At 36.5% G+C, this 15,519-nt stretch overlaps 1 protein-coding gene across 1 annotated transcript in view; it reads left to right on the top strand.

Annotated features, from left to right (window-relative positions):
• The window catches only part of scarf2 (scavenger receptor class F, member 2), a 76,172-nt gene that overhangs the window by 39,902 nt on the left and 20,751 nt on the right, over positions 1–15,519 (top strand). The window contains exons 7-9 of the mRNA XM_022668430.2: positions 5,458–5,561; positions 11,159–11,273; positions 12,577–12,701. Coding sequence (XP_022524151.2) covers positions 5,458–5,561; positions 11,159–11,273; positions 12,577–12,701 — 344 coding nt within the window. The remainder of the gene's footprint in view (positions 1–5,457; positions 5,562–11,158; positions 11,274–12,576; positions 12,702–15,519) is intronic.

Genomic DNA, 15,519 nt, shown 5'->3' with positions numbered 1-15,519 from the left:
AGAACATCCATCCTCTATCCTTTAAGTTCTAGGATGTCTGTCCTCCATTTGTACAGTTTTAGAATGCATGTCCTCTGTTTATAGAGTTCTAGAATGTCCGTACTCCATTCACACTGTTTTAGAATGTCTGTCATCCATGCATAAATGTTCTAGAATGTCTTCCTCCATTCATATGGTTCTAGAATTTTAGTCCTTCATTCATACAGTTCTAGAATGTCCGTCCTCCAACCATAAAGTTCTAAAATGTCCTTCCTCCATTCATACAATTCTAGAATACCTGTCCTCCATTCATAAAGTTCTAGAATGTCCGTCCTCCATGCATAAATGTTCTAGAATGTCTTCCTCCATGCATAGGGTTCTAGAATTTTAGTCCTTCATTCATACAGTTCAAGAATGTCCGTCCTCCAACCATAAAGTTCTAAAATGTCCTTCCTCCATTCATACAATTCTAGAATACCTGTCCTCCATTCATAAAGTTCTAGAATGTCCGTCCTCCATTCATTCAGTTCTAAAACATCCATTCTCTATTCCTTAAGTTCTAGAATGTTCGTCATCCATTCATTCAGTTCTAAAACATCCATTCTCTATTCATTAAGTTCTAGAATGTCCGTCCTTCATTCATACAGTTCTAAAACATCCATTCTCTATTCATTAAGTTCTAGAATGTCCGTACTCCCTTCACATTGTCCTAGAATGTAAGTTCTCTGCTTATACAGTTCTAGAATGTCTTTCCTCCTCTCATCAAAGTGTTCTAGAGGATGTTCTGTACTGTTCTACAAAGTTCATCATCCATCAGACTGCGCTCAAATATTCTGTTCTCCCATATATTCCCCATTCATACTGTTCTAGAATGTTCTACCTTTTTACAGTGTGCTGAATTGCTCTTCACTATTTCCTCATTCAGTCTATTAGAATGTTATTTCTATTTCCATTGTTTTACAGTGTTCTCCCCACACCTCCCTATCCATTCTCTTCTAAAATGTTCTTCAGTTTTAAAACATTATTTCCATTCGCTATTGAAAGTGTTCTAGAATGTTCTTCCCTTTCCTTTCTTTCGCACTATGCTAGATCCCTAAAAGTTTTTAGCCTTTCTAGGATCCCTGAAGGACTGTTGATGTTGTGGAATGTGTTTGAGTTCCAGAGGCGTGGAACTCTGCATTCCAGGAAGTTCTCCGCAGGCCTGTGGTTTTGATGCGACTCAGCACATAATTAACAGATTACGGCCTCGATCAGGACGCTTCTGATGAATTACATGTGATTAACCCTTCAGTTTATATACTCGAACTTGCACTTGAACTGCAAAAAATCAGTTTCTTGATAAATAACCAGAATTAAAGGGGACATTTTTACTTGGGCCTTATGCCCCTATAAATACTCCAATCAACAAAAAATCCACCAATCCGTTTGCTAAAAGAGTTTGGTCTCAAGAATCCTATGCTCTTATGAGCTGTTTGGATGCTTCCTTATTGTGACATCACAATAAACCAGGAAACAGCAATATTAGCCCCTGAGCAGACTTTGTCTGAGGGAGGAATCTGTACCTTCTGTTTGTGGCAAGTCAGCAGATGAAAGAGATGTAAAAAACTTTCTAATGATCTTTCTTTAATGAAATTTTGCACTTTTTCGAAAAGAAATGTTTTGAAATTTGTGTTTTAGGCCCAATGGTTAAACTATTATATTCAGATGTACAATTTACTGTTATTTATTATTGTAATTTGCACATTATTAGTAAAAAAATAAATCTATTGATGCCAAAGGATATATAAGACATTTTGAAAAAAAAAAAAACTTGGCATGGATTTATTGTGTTTTGCGAAAAAACGAATTATTTTTAAAAATAAATCTTTAAATATTAAAATCTTGATTTGATTTTTTTGTGTTATTTTAACCTTAGTATGGTATTTGAAAGTTTGAAACAGAAAACAGTGGTTTTCAGCCTACCACTTTCTCGCTAAAGAAAACCCTTTTTTACTCAAATTGATACAAATGGATTTATAGCGTTTTGGAACCAAACTCTTCATATGTTCCCTTTAAGAAACATAGAAATTTTACTAAAAAAACGGGATTGCTCTCACAGCCAATCATCTGTGATGGATCCTGAAACATGACAATGTGCCAAAAAGAGGTTCTGAAAGATCCAGATGGAGCCGTTTGTCTTCTGAATCCGCTGAGAGGATTGGGAATTCTTTAAAAACCTCTTTGAAGGAAACTTTACGAAAACATTTCCTCTTCTTTCTGCAGCTGCTTTCTCTGATATCTTCTCATATCTACAGAAAAGCTCATTTGGCACAAGATCTCACTCTATAACCGCACTGTGTTTTATAAAGGAACGCCTTTTTTAAACGATGGGGGAACAGGAATAGATGCCCTTTCCTGCCAAGCAGCGTTTTTTAAGAAGAGACCACAGCCTGAGCGAATGGTTCCGCTGGTAATGACTCCTAAATACCATCCACCATCCCTCCATTCTCCATCCCTCCATCCTCCATCCCTCCATCCAGTCATAAAATCTCTGATGGTGAACTCACTGTTGGGACGAGTTCAGAGAAAGAAAATAAGCTTCTCATAGCTGTTTTTTCTGTTTCTTTAGTTCTTTAACTTTACGTAATAAGGCTAAAACATGGCTAAATTCATTATCATAGAAACTCTGCCATGATCTCTTTTGTTGAAAGTTTTACTTATAACACTTTTCTAGAAGGTTCTCTACACATCCACTCAAAGTGTGGATTCATAGTGTTCTAGAATGTCCTCATCAAGAATATTGTTTTCCATTCTCGCCATTTTGGAATGTTTTTTTTATAACTGTAAACATACAGTGCATTCTAGAACAGTGTCAATCTTTATTCACACTGTTCTAGAATATACTGTTTGTTTACAGTTATAAAAAAAAATCAAGCTCTATCCACACTTTTCTGGAATATTCTTCCTTGGCTTGGACTACAATGTTGTACCCCCTGCTCACACAATTCTAGAACATTCATCCTCCCTTAACACTATTCTAGAATGTGTTCTTTGTTTACTCCGTTCTAGAAATGTTCTTCCTCTGTTGACACTGTTCTAGAACATCAGTACTTGATTCTAGAATATAATTCCTGGTTCATATATTATACTCAAAATATATTCCTTCTAAAAAGATTTACTGGTCAAGTATATTGATCCTTGATTCATACATTTCTACAAACATTGGATACCCCATTCACACTGTTCAACCAAGTTTTTTCTCTACTCACAGCATTCTAGAATGTCCTTCCTTAACACTGTTCTAAAATGTACGTTATTTACATTGCTCTAAAAATGTTCTTCCTCTGTTGACATTTCTAGAATATAAATTCTTGATGCACACTGTTCTAAAATGTTCTTCATCTATTGAAACTGGTCTAGAATATCAATTCTCCATTCACACTGTTCTAGAATACTGATTCTTCATTAATATTTTTGAAACATCCATACTTCATTCACACTGTTCTAGAATGTTATTTCTCTACACAGACAATTCTAGAATGTTCATCCTTCTTTTTACACTGTTCTAGAATGTACTGTATGTTCTTCATTTACACTGTTCAAGAATGTTCTTTCTCTTCGCAGACAATTCTATCATTCTCCCTTTATTCTGTTCTAGAATGTATGTTCTTCATTTACACTGTTATAGAATACCGATCTGTCATTTTTACTTTTCTAGAACATACTCAATTTACATGGTTATAGAATATTTTTCCTCTACTCAGACAATTCTAGAATATTGTATTTTATTTCCACTTCCTAAAAGCTCTAGTAGGAACAGTATGTGGAACCCAATGTGGTTTATGGTTTCTGTATAGACTTAAATGTTTGTTCAGCCTTCTCCAACCATGTGGAGTACCTCAGCAACCACTTGACAACACTGTAAGAACCACCTGGGACACCCTTGCCACAACCTTGAATAATAGAACAAATGCCTAGAAAAACCTTAGCAGCCACCAAGCAACACCATATGGCAAATAACCTGCAACCACCTGGAATATCACATCAACCACCTGGAATACCACATCAACCATGCACCAACAAACACCCTAGAGTTCAGCACATAGGGAACAGCCTAGCGACTGCATAGACTTATAAGACACTGTAGCTGTTGTTTTATCACTTTTTAGAGTTAAATTAAGGGTCGTAGGGAGTTACTGGGCTGGGATATTAATTTCCACACTAAAGCATTTCTTCATTTGTTTTATTCATTAGAAGGGAATTTCTCTGTTATTCCAGTTTATCTGATATACAGTATGTGGCCTCTTGGCTGCAGTGGGTTATTGCAGCATTCCACATTCCATCCATTTTTTAACCTCATTAGGAATCTTAATGATAAAAACCCAGTTTCTAAAAAGCATTTCAGTGTCAGAATTGTTTAATGATATTACTGTAATGTTTGCTTTACCATGTAATATAACCCTACACAATGGAGCTCTCAGGATCTGATACACATTTTATTATTATTGTGTGTTAACATTTTATCTGATTTATTTTAGACCTACTATAATCAATTTTAATTATAGTTTTAGGTGATTTTGGTTTTATTGTCCATGTCTGTACTGATTTTTTCAATTATAATCCATAGCACTGCTGGGGTAAATGCACGATTAAAATAGAAATGTGTGATTAGAATAACACTGTATGATTAGAACTTAGCACTACTAAGGTACGTTTATGATTAGAGTAGAACTGTATGATTAGAATAACACTGTATGATTAGAACCTAGCACTGCTAAGATATGTTTATGATTAGACTAGCACTGCTGAGGTAAACATATGATTAGAACAGCACTATATGATTAGAATAGCACTGTTCAGGTAAGTGTATGGTTAGAGTAACACTGCTTAGGTAAATGTATGCTTAGGACACCAGTGCTGAGGTAAGTGTGTGATTAGAATAGCACTGCTAAGGTAAGTGTTTGACAGCACTAAATGTGAAGTAAGTAAGTGTAAAATAGCACTGTATGGGTAAATGTATGATTAGAACAGCAGTGCTGAGGTAAGGGTATGATCAGAGTAGCACTGCTGAGGTAAGCGTAGGATTAGAGTAGCTCTGCTGAGGTAATGGTATTGTGTTTTGTTGGTACAACATATCTGCTGGGATATTAAAAAGGGTTTTATAAAACGTATTGAAGAAATATATTTTAATTGTTTTTTTTTGTTTTTTTTTTACAGTTTTTCTTTGAAAAACGAGACAACTTACTTTTAGGCTATTTAATTTATCAATTGATGAAAAAGTGTTTAAAATGTGGATGAAATTACTATTGCTTTTAGCAAAATATTTCATTTTATTACATTTTGATGTTTTGTTTTTGGCCAAAAAAAAAAAATCCTTGTTCTTTAAATGTATGCAATTGCTTTATTTTTATGCGATTTATGCAATGCAATAATTTCTAGGAAAATATATATAAATAGTTATCTTTATGCACATTATTTTTTTCTTTTATTTCACTGCAGCTGTAATCTGACGTGTGAGTTCGGTCAGTTCGGGGTTAACTGTGCGGAGACGTGCCCCTGCCACGATAAAAACTGCAACCCGGTGTCTGGAGCCTGCAATTTATGTAAGAGAAAACTTTTTTTCTGTCTTTCTCTCTCTCTCTCTTTCTCTCTCTCTCTTTCGCTCTCTCTCTCTCTCTGGTTTCTTTGTTATGTCATTTGTTTTGGAGACCCACACGAGTTCCTGGTCTGCTGGGACGCACTGTGTTCCATTGCGTCAAAGTCAAGCGAGGCTATGTGATATAATACCAGGAGCAGGGTGGGTCATCTCCAGAAGGACTTTTTAGGACTTCGTTATCATTTTAAGGAACACTTTATACAGATATACCGCATATTATGGGACAAAAACAAAAATTTCACTCAAAAACATTGGTTTGTTTGGCATTTAGGTTAGTTAATTGTATATGGTATCCCACAGGGCTCTAATTTAGGGCCTGTGAAGTTTGATGATTCTTTATTTCTAATAGTAGTTTATTATTAATTTTCTCCAAATTTATCTGTCCAATTGTCCCACCCCACTCAGTTGTATACCCCCATCACTGGTGATGCTACAACTTTAGGAAGGCACAGAAAGAATACACATAACCCTAGGAGTGATGAGGGAAAGAGTGCCCATCCAGAGAGAGCAGGGCCAATTGTGCTCTCTCAGGGCTCTGGCAGCAGATGGCGAGCTGTATGGCCGGGATTCAAACCAGCGATCTACAAATCATAGTCACAGCGCTTAAGACCACTCGGAACCCATAGTACCCATAGAACCCATTTAACACTTTTTATGACGTATTTCCGGTACACATGTGATGACACTGTGGTGATCACAAATCACAAGGTAACACCTCACAACGTATAGTATAGAGAGGCCAATTTATACTTCTGCGTCGAACCTGCATCACCGCGTACCCTATGTTGTAGCTCGATGTGCACCTTTTAGTTCTTCTCTTAGTTCTTTATTTCCTTTTTATTTCTTCATTATTTTTAATAGTTTTATATTATTGCTGTTTAACTTATTTTATTATTTTATTATTATTTTTTATTCATTTATTTATTTGTATCTTTATTTTACTATGCAAAAGTTAGTTTTAGCTTATTTTTAACTTTTGTTTTGTATTTATTGTATCAACTTTTGAACTTATTTTCTTAATTAAACCAAGTTTTACTATTTTTAATTTTTTTATCAGTTTTTTAATTTTTTTTTATCAGTTTTTTTTATTAATGTTAATATAGTTAAAATAGAGGTTAATTGATTGATTGATTGATTGATTGATTGATCGATTAATTGATACTGCCATCCCATGACTTTTGGCACATCAATTAGTGTATGTACAGGACATGTCTTTGGACAGACCTTCTAATGAATTAGTTTAGCTACTTTAAAGTTATTAACAGCTTATAAACAGGGTATAAATACTTTATTGATTGACTTGAGAAGTTGCAATGTTCCTCCAAAATCCAGTAGAAAGCCTTTATTCCAAGACAGTAAAGACAGTTACTCCACCAAAAGCAGGATATACTCTTTTCACTACCCTTGTTTTCAGTAGGAATCGTGGATATGTAGTGTATTCTAGAATAATGGACGTTTTGTAACATTGAAGAGAAAGAGCTTAACAGGCTGAAGAATGCAGTTGTTATTGGTAACATGCGTTGTTAGGAGTGTCTGTGTGTGTGTGAGAGTGTGTGTGTGTGTGTGTGTGTGTGTGGTTCTATGTAGGTCAGTGTAGTAGACAGCTGGAGTTTTGACCATGGCGGCTGATGGTGTTTCCAGAGTGGTGTCTGATTTTTACGGCTGTGTTTTTTGGCTCGCTTCCTGTTCTGCTCACAGTGTTAGAGCTTCTCACAGCGGAGTGAAATACTACAGGAAGAGAGAGAGGGAGAGAGAGAGAGAGAGAGACAGATGGGGTAGAAAAGAGGGGGAGAGAGAGAGAGAGAGCATTGTTGTACATAAAGAAATTATAAAAAAAGGAAAACAATACAGAAAGCAAGCGAGAGAAGTGTAAAAGAGAGAGAAAGAGAGAGAGAGTTAGAAAGGGATAGAGAGCGTAAGAGGGAGAGAGAAAGAGAGAGAGAGTTAGAAAGGGAATGAGAGTGTAAGAGTATAAGAGAGAGAGAGAAAGAGAGAGACTAAGAAAGGGAGAGAGAGCGTAAGAGAGAGAAAGAAAGTGAGAGAGTAAGAAAGGGAGCGAGAGAGTAAGAGTGTGAGAGATAGAATAAGAGAGAGTAGGAAAGGGAGCGAGAGAGTAAGAGTGTAAGAAAGAGAGAGAGAGCGAGAGAGAGAGAGTGAGAAAGGGAGTGAAAGAGCAAAAGTGTAATAAGATAATAATCGAGAGTAAAAAAGGGAGCAAAAGTGAGAGATAGAAAGAGAGAGAGAGAGTAAGAAAGGAAGCAAAAGTGTAAGAGTGTAAGAAAGATAAAAATAAAGAGAGAGTAAGAAGGAAGCGAGAGAGTAAGAGCGTAAGAGAAAGGGGTAAGAATATGAAAGGGAGTGAGAGTGTAAGAGAGAGAGGAAGAAAGGGAGCGAGGGAGTAAGGTGTAAGAGAGAGAATAAGAGAGAGTTAGAAATGAGTGAGAGTAAGAGTTCAAAAGAAAGAAAGAGAGAGAATAAGAAAGGGAGCAAGAGTGTGAGCGAGAGAGAAAGAGAGAGTAAGAAATGTAGTGAGAGTGTAACATAGTAGGAAAGGGAGTGAGAGAGTAAGAGTGTAAGTGAGAGAGAGAGAGAAAGAGAGATGTTTAAAAGGGAGCAGGAGTGTAAGAGAGAGAGAAAGAGAGAGTATTAAAGGGAGTGAGAGAGTAAAACTGTTAATATTATTATACTTGATCATTATAATCACTATAATTTTTTTATTATTACTATTGTTATTATTATTGTTGTTTTTACTATTATCATCATTGTTGTTATTATTATTATTGTGATTTTTTTATTATTATTATTATTATTATTCTTTCTTTAATTAATTGATGTTTATGTTTCATCGTTGTTTCACTATAGGTTCGGTTGTGATATTTGTGTGCTTTGGCAACATTGTTTTTTTTTAAAACAGTCATGCTAATAAAGCCAATTTGAATTGAATTGAATTGAATTGAGAGAGAAAGAGAGATGTTTAAAAGGGAGCAGGAGTGTAAGAGAGAGAGAAAGAGAGAGTATTAAAGGGAGTGAGCGTGTAAGAGTGTAAGCGAGAAAAAAAGAGAGAGTATTAAAGGGAGTGAGAGTGTAAGAGTGTAAGAGAGAGAATAAGAGAGAGTTACAAAGGAGTGAGAGTAAGAGTTTAAGAGATAAAAAGAGAGAGAATAAGAAAGGGAGTAAGTGTGTGAGTGAGAGAAAGAGAGAGTAAGAAAGGTAGTGAGAGTGTAAGAGTGTAAGAGAGAGAATAAGAGAGAGTTAGAAAGGAGTGAGAGTAAGAGTTAAAAAGAGATAAAAAGAGAGAGAATAAGAAAGGGAGTAAGTGTGTGAGTGAGAGAAAGAGAGAGTAAGAAAGGTAGTGAGAGTGTAACAATAAGAAAAGGAGTGAGAGTGTAAGAGTGTAAGAGAGAGAGAGAAAGAGAGTATTAAAGGGAGTGAGAGTGTGAGTGAGAGAAAGAGAGAGTAAGAAAGGTAGTGAGAGTGTAACAATAAGAAAAGGAGTGAGAGTGTAAGAGTGTAAGAGAGAGAGAAAAAGAGAGTATTAAAGGGAGTGAGAGTGTAAGAGTGTAAGAGAGAGAGAAAAAGAGAGTATTAAAGGGAGTGAGAGTGTAAGAGTGTAAGAGAGAGAGAAAGAACAGATTGAACAGTAGTGTAAACGAGAAAGAGTGTGTGTGAAAAAAAGAAAATAAGAGAAAGAAAGACAGAGAGAGCAAAAGAGATTGAGCAGTAGTGAAAGCGAGAAAGAGAAAAGTAAGAGGGAGAAAAAGAGAGAGAAAGAGAGAGAGAGAGAGAGAGAGAGAGAGAGGAAGGGTCAGCGGAGGTTTTTGGCAGTGATGATATCACTCCAGCTGTGTTGAGAGAGGATGGTTGACCCTGTGAAGCTCCTCCATCACAGCAGATGTTAAATCTCTCCTCCAGACTCTCCACGGTTTATACAGATTACACAATTACACCAATTATATCAATCACCTTATCACACACACTTACACTTACACACACTTTACAACAGCGGCAGCATCCCAATTTCTTACTACACATAAACATTTTAACATGTTCTGTATTACTACTGAAGTCAACTGTAAATAATAAAAATGGATTTATTTTGTGAACAAAAAAGTGTTAAACAAACCAGAATATGTTTCATATATTAGATTCTTCAAAGTAGCACCTCTTGCTTAGATTAGACAGTTTTGCACCTCTTGGCTTTATTTTCTCAGTCAGCTTTAGAGAAAATAGGGTACTGTCACCTGGAATTCAGGCTTTCAGTTAACAGCTGTGCTTCTGAACTCATCAAGAGTTAATATCTTGATAAAGTGTTTGAGAGCATCAGTTGTAAAGAATAAAAAAATTACTTTATGAAACGAAGGTCAGTCAATACGAAACGATTTCAAGAACTTTGAAAAGTATCCTCAAGTTCAAGAAATTAGGAAGTTATGATGAAACTGGCTCTCATTAGGACTGTGGTGCAGTGGATAACACCACTACCTGCCATTGAGCTACCCTATCATGTGTGAGACTGGGGTTCAATTCCTGCTGTGGGTGACTGAATGCTGCACTACACCAACAGGAGTCCTTGGGCAAGACTCCTAACACTTTGTAGTCCCGCCTCTTTAACCCTTGTGTGGTGTTCGTATATTTTTGTTACTCGTTTACTTTGTTACTTGTATTTAATTCAGCAAAATTAAGCAATTTTACATTAAAATGCTTTACACATGCTTGCTTCACCTAAATTGTAAGCAATATAAACAGCTTACATGGTTAATATTTGCCCTTTACCTTTCTTATGTTACATTTCTTTTAAAAAGTGCTACTCTTTTTTTATTAATTTTTTAATAAAATGTAAAAGAAAATGAATTAAACTCAAGATATGAGTAGAACATTTGTTTAGTTTCAAATTTACAAATGAAGCAATGTTTATTAGACCTTGGCCAAACATACTGTATGTAATATAAATGTGTGTGTGTGTGTGTGTTTATCAAAAATGTGTTTTGATATATGTTTTTCACAAAAAAAATAAGCCAATGCCAATGAGTTTGAGTTAGAAAAAATATATTTTTAGTATCATTTGATGAAAAATGAAAACGGGTCCCACAGACCCGAACACCACACAAGGGTTAACAGGAATAACATTGTAAGTCACTTTAGATAAGAGCGTCAGATAAATGCTGTAAATAAAATGAAATTAAATTAAAATATACTGCTGTCCCATTCCATAAACTAAAACATGTCTATAAACTGTAAATAGCCATATTTGAGTTATGCTCTAATGCAAAATTATGGCAAAAAAATACTTTAAGAAACACAGGTCAGTCAATTTGCAACACTTAAAGGAACATTTCAAGGACTTCAAGGAAAGTATCCTCAAGTGTAGTCACCTCAAAGACCATCAAAAATGTTATGAGGATGAAACTGGCACTCATTAGCACTCACCACCACCTATTTATCTATGTGTATATACAGGGATGTGATACTGAAACAGCAGATGCTGTAGCCTGATTTGACTCTGTGCAGATGTGTAAAAAGCTTTATTTCTTTTTTTCACTTCCTCAGATCCGAACCAGCGGATGGGTGTGATAGCTGCTGGGTCGCTGGTGTCGTTTCTGCTGCTCATCCTGCTCTCTCTGCTCTGCTGCTGTTTCTTCTGCAACAACAAAAACCGCAATAGGTGAGTCCCTAAACGTCAAACCTGCCTCCCGAGGTCAGCTCTGTGAGGTCATCTGAGGTTATAACCTCTTATTCAGCTTTAAAATATAGCAAAATATGATGTTTTGTGTTAACAAATATGCTTGAAGGAGAACTCTGGTGTAAAATGGACTTTTGTTGTAGTAAAACATGATAAAATTTTTTACCTTTGATGAATAGCACACCTCCGTTCTCCCACCGCGTTCCGAGATACAGAAATTTTAACAGTTTGTCCAAACACCCTTCAGACTGGGTGACACGGGGCATAATTTACCCTGATAAATCGCTTTTTACCACCGTTATCCAGCGCAAAGAGCCCTGACATTTAAAACGAGGCCTTAATTACTTAAAAAGTGCACAAGAAGCTTATTAAAAAACACTATTTACTTCCCATAAAGTGAGATTCAGCTCCGGGTGCCACCATATTCATATATATATAAATATATATATATATATATATATATATATATATATATATATATATATATATATACAGGGGTTGGACAATGAAACTGTAACACCTGTCATTTTAGTGTGGGCGGTTTCATGATTAAATTGGAGCAGAGTGTGAAGGTTCAATTAGCAGGGTAAGAGCACAGTTTTACTCAATATATTGCAATGCACACAACATTATGGGTGACATACCAGAGTTCAAAAGAGGACAAATTGTTGGTGCACATCTTGCTGGAGCATCTGTGACCAAGACAGCAAGTCTTTGTGATGCATCAAGAGCCACAGTATCCAGGGTAATGTCAGCATACCACCAAGAAGAACCAACCACATCCAACAGGATTAACTGTGGACGCTGTAAGAGGAAGCTGTCTGAAAGGGATGTTCGGGTGTTCAATTATGCCCTGTGTCACCCAGTATGAAGGGCGTTTGGACAAACTGTTAAAATGTCTGGATCTCAGAAAGCTGTAGGAGAGTATTTTATCATGTTTTACTATACCCAAAGTCAATTTTACATCAGAGTTTTTCTTTTAGTGATGTAATTAATGCTTGGTGGATGGAGCTGTTGTCCATGGAAACTCTCCATTCCATGAAGCTACACTCTACTGTTGTTGATCTAATCTGAAGCTACATAAAGTTGAGCTACATGAACCTGAGTTCATATAATTACCTAAAATACTGTAAAATAGACCTATATTGCATGCTACCTTTAAATATTCCCCTCCACAGCCATGTTAAAGGTTTTTAGTGCTCAGCACTCTGCACGCAGATCCAAAATAAATGTTGGCCCGAGCCTGAATTTGCTCTTTGATCTAATCTTCTCCTCCCACTTACAGTCAAGACCAGGACGGCTCCACTAACAGCAAGAAGGCCAAGAGAATCCTGTGTGGGCGATTCAGCCGAATCAGCACCAAGCTACCCAGAATCCCAATCCGCAGGCAGAAGCTGCCCAAAGTTGTAGGTATGTCGACATTATTTTTTATCTTACAACACAGTGTTGCTCAGCCAGACGTGCATCAATACGATGATGGATGGATCTCTTCAGTGTTCAGAGGTCAATACTGATTTCTTCCAACTTCCAACTGTATCATCACTGATAACAGTTATCTTCCTCGAGTTTCTTGCTCTATTGGTTGTGTTAATGGTTTAATAAAGGTTTAATCATTTCTGTGCTTTTTGTTTAATGTATTTACGTAGTATTTTTATACAGTATGTATTAAACTATACAGCTCTGGCAAAAATGAGGAGACCACTGTAGTTTCCGAATCAGTTTCTCTGATTTTGCTATTTATAGGTTTATGTTTGAGTAAAATGAACATTGTTGTTTTAGTCTATAAACTACGAACAACATTTCATTTCAAATATTTTCATTTAGAGAACTTATTTGCAGAAAATGAGAAATGGCTATATTAACAAAAATAATGCAAAGAAAACAAGTTCATATTCATAAAGTTTTAAGAGTTCAGAAATCAATATTTGGTGGAATAAACCTGGTTTATAATCACAGTTTTAATGCATTTTGGCATCATGTTCTCCTCCACCAGTCTTACACACTGCTTTTGGATAACTTTATGCTGCTTTACTCCTGGTGCAAAAAAGGCATCCATCTTCCTCTTGATTATATTCCAGAGGTTTTCAATTTAGTAACATTTTTAAGTGGTCTCTTATTTTTTACCAGAGGTGCGATTTGAGATTTGACCCTTACCCGCAACCAAGAGATTACAAACTCAAGACTATTGGATCTCACACTCAGACTTGGATTCGTACTATGAACTCAACTCAAAACTGGACTTGGATTTGGTCCCAAACGACTTAATTCAACTTGACTCAAGACTTAAATAACTTCTAAAATTCGACACTTGGATCTGACTCAACAACTCAAAGACTCAAGACTCGACTTGTGCTCAAACCACACAGACTTATGACTCAATTCAGACTTATGGCCCAATGATTTGAGACATCTCAAACACTCAAGACACTCCGTACCTCCAGACCACTCCAGACATTTAAGACATGACTATGTTTCACAACCTAGAGACTTGGAACTTGACTTGACACCCCACAGTTTAACGATCTTGCTAAGACTGGGACCCATCAGTCTTGAGACTCATCTCAGATTCAGTCAGAGGTGTTAGGAGGAGTATTGCCTAAGGACTCTTATTGGTGTAGTGCAGCATTCAGTCACCCAGACCAGGAATTGAACCTGAGTCTCCCACACAATGTGGTAGTTGGCTCACTGCACCACACCAACCACTTTGAATCATATTCTAGAGATTCATGAATTTTATAAAGCAGCTTTTGAACATCTCTGGAGTATCATCTTTTGTACACATCTAAGAGTCAGAAGGACACTTATAGTAGAGACTGTAGACACTGTGATTGATGTTCTCCTACTTTATGTCACTATGATAATGACATACGACTATGTTATGTCATCTTCGGTAATGGTTACCATTGCCCTCCTCTTTCTCGGTTTGATCTGAGCCCAGCGGTGAAGTGCTGTAGTTGGGCTGAAACTGAACCACAGCTCCCCAATCGGAGTCTCACTGGTTCCATTTGAATGGAATGCTGTGCCAGTATTGCTCTTGGCTGCTGGCAGAGCAGTACGTCTGTATTATTCTCAACCCAAACAGGCCTGTTTTCCCCTCTGGTTTCTGCTCTCATTTCCCTATTTCACATTAAAGCTCCCGTGGTGGAGAGGTTGGTGCGGTGTGCAGTCCTTAATCAAAGACTCCTCTGTTTTTGCCAGGATGGAACCCCTGTGCAGTGTTCTTGTGGGCTGAATATGAATATGAAAGTGATTTCAAAAATATATTATACTGTTGTAGTGCATATGATCAGTATTGTGCTTCTACTGTATACTATTGTGTTATGTGTGTTGGGGGCTTAACCCTTCTGTTATGTTCCGGGTCAGTTTGACCTGTTGTAAAGTTTGAAGATCTAGAAACTTTGATAACACTTCCTATAAACCCTGTATTCATAATGCCTTATGAATGCATTTATAATGCATTATATGACATGCATAATACCTTATAATGACTCTAATAAGCCTGTATAATTGCTTATAAGTATTTACAGCGACAATCATAACACATTATAAACTAGAGGTAGAAGGGTTTATAAAGAAACGGCGTATAATGCCTTATAATATCTGTTCATAAGAACATTGTACAATGTAGTGTTGTAATGCACTATAACAAAGATTTGGTATATTTTGGTCTGTTTTTTTTTTTCGGTGCATTTTCTATTCTTTTTGAATGCATAAGTTTGCATCAGCATGACAAAGGACAAATTTTGGGTCCTTTGGACATATTTGCATTTTCCACTTATAGGCTCAAATTAATGGAGATATTTAAAAGTTAGGCCCATCAAGCATTTTTGAATAAAAAAGACAAAAAGATGAACTGTAATAAAAAGACAAAAAGAGACATCTAGAATGTTATCAACAAGTCAAAAAGCAAGGGAGTTATATGGTACAGGGTTTTGTCAGAATTCATCACTTTTTTATATACAGCATTAATGCATTAAGCCCTATCCGGATGGGATTATTTTCTCAGGGGGACGTCTGTTTCACACTTTTACTTCTAGTGATAAAACTCCTGCATCCGGACTGCAATAGAAAAAACAGGAAGGGGGACCAATGAGTTTTTCTTATAGGCTTTCTCGATCACATGACATCGCGTTCAGTAGCTCCTCCATTTTCACTCGCTGTTGTGTTTTTAACATGGATCTCTGTGGAAACGTGTGCCCAAAGTGTAATTACGGTGCATGGCAGTGGA

The sequence above is a fragment of the Astyanax mexicanus genome, chromosome 22, assembly GCF_023375975.1.
Source record: "Astyanax mexicanus isolate ESR-SI-001 chromosome 22, AstMex3_surface, whole genome shotgun sequence".
In the NCBI taxonomy this organism is placed as follows: Eukaryota; Metazoa; Chordata; class Actinopteri; order Characiformes; family Acestrorhamphidae; genus Astyanax; species Astyanax mexicanus.
The sequence above is the reverse complement of the archived record's forward strand: the minus strand, read 5'-3'. Positions and strand labels throughout refer to the sequence as shown.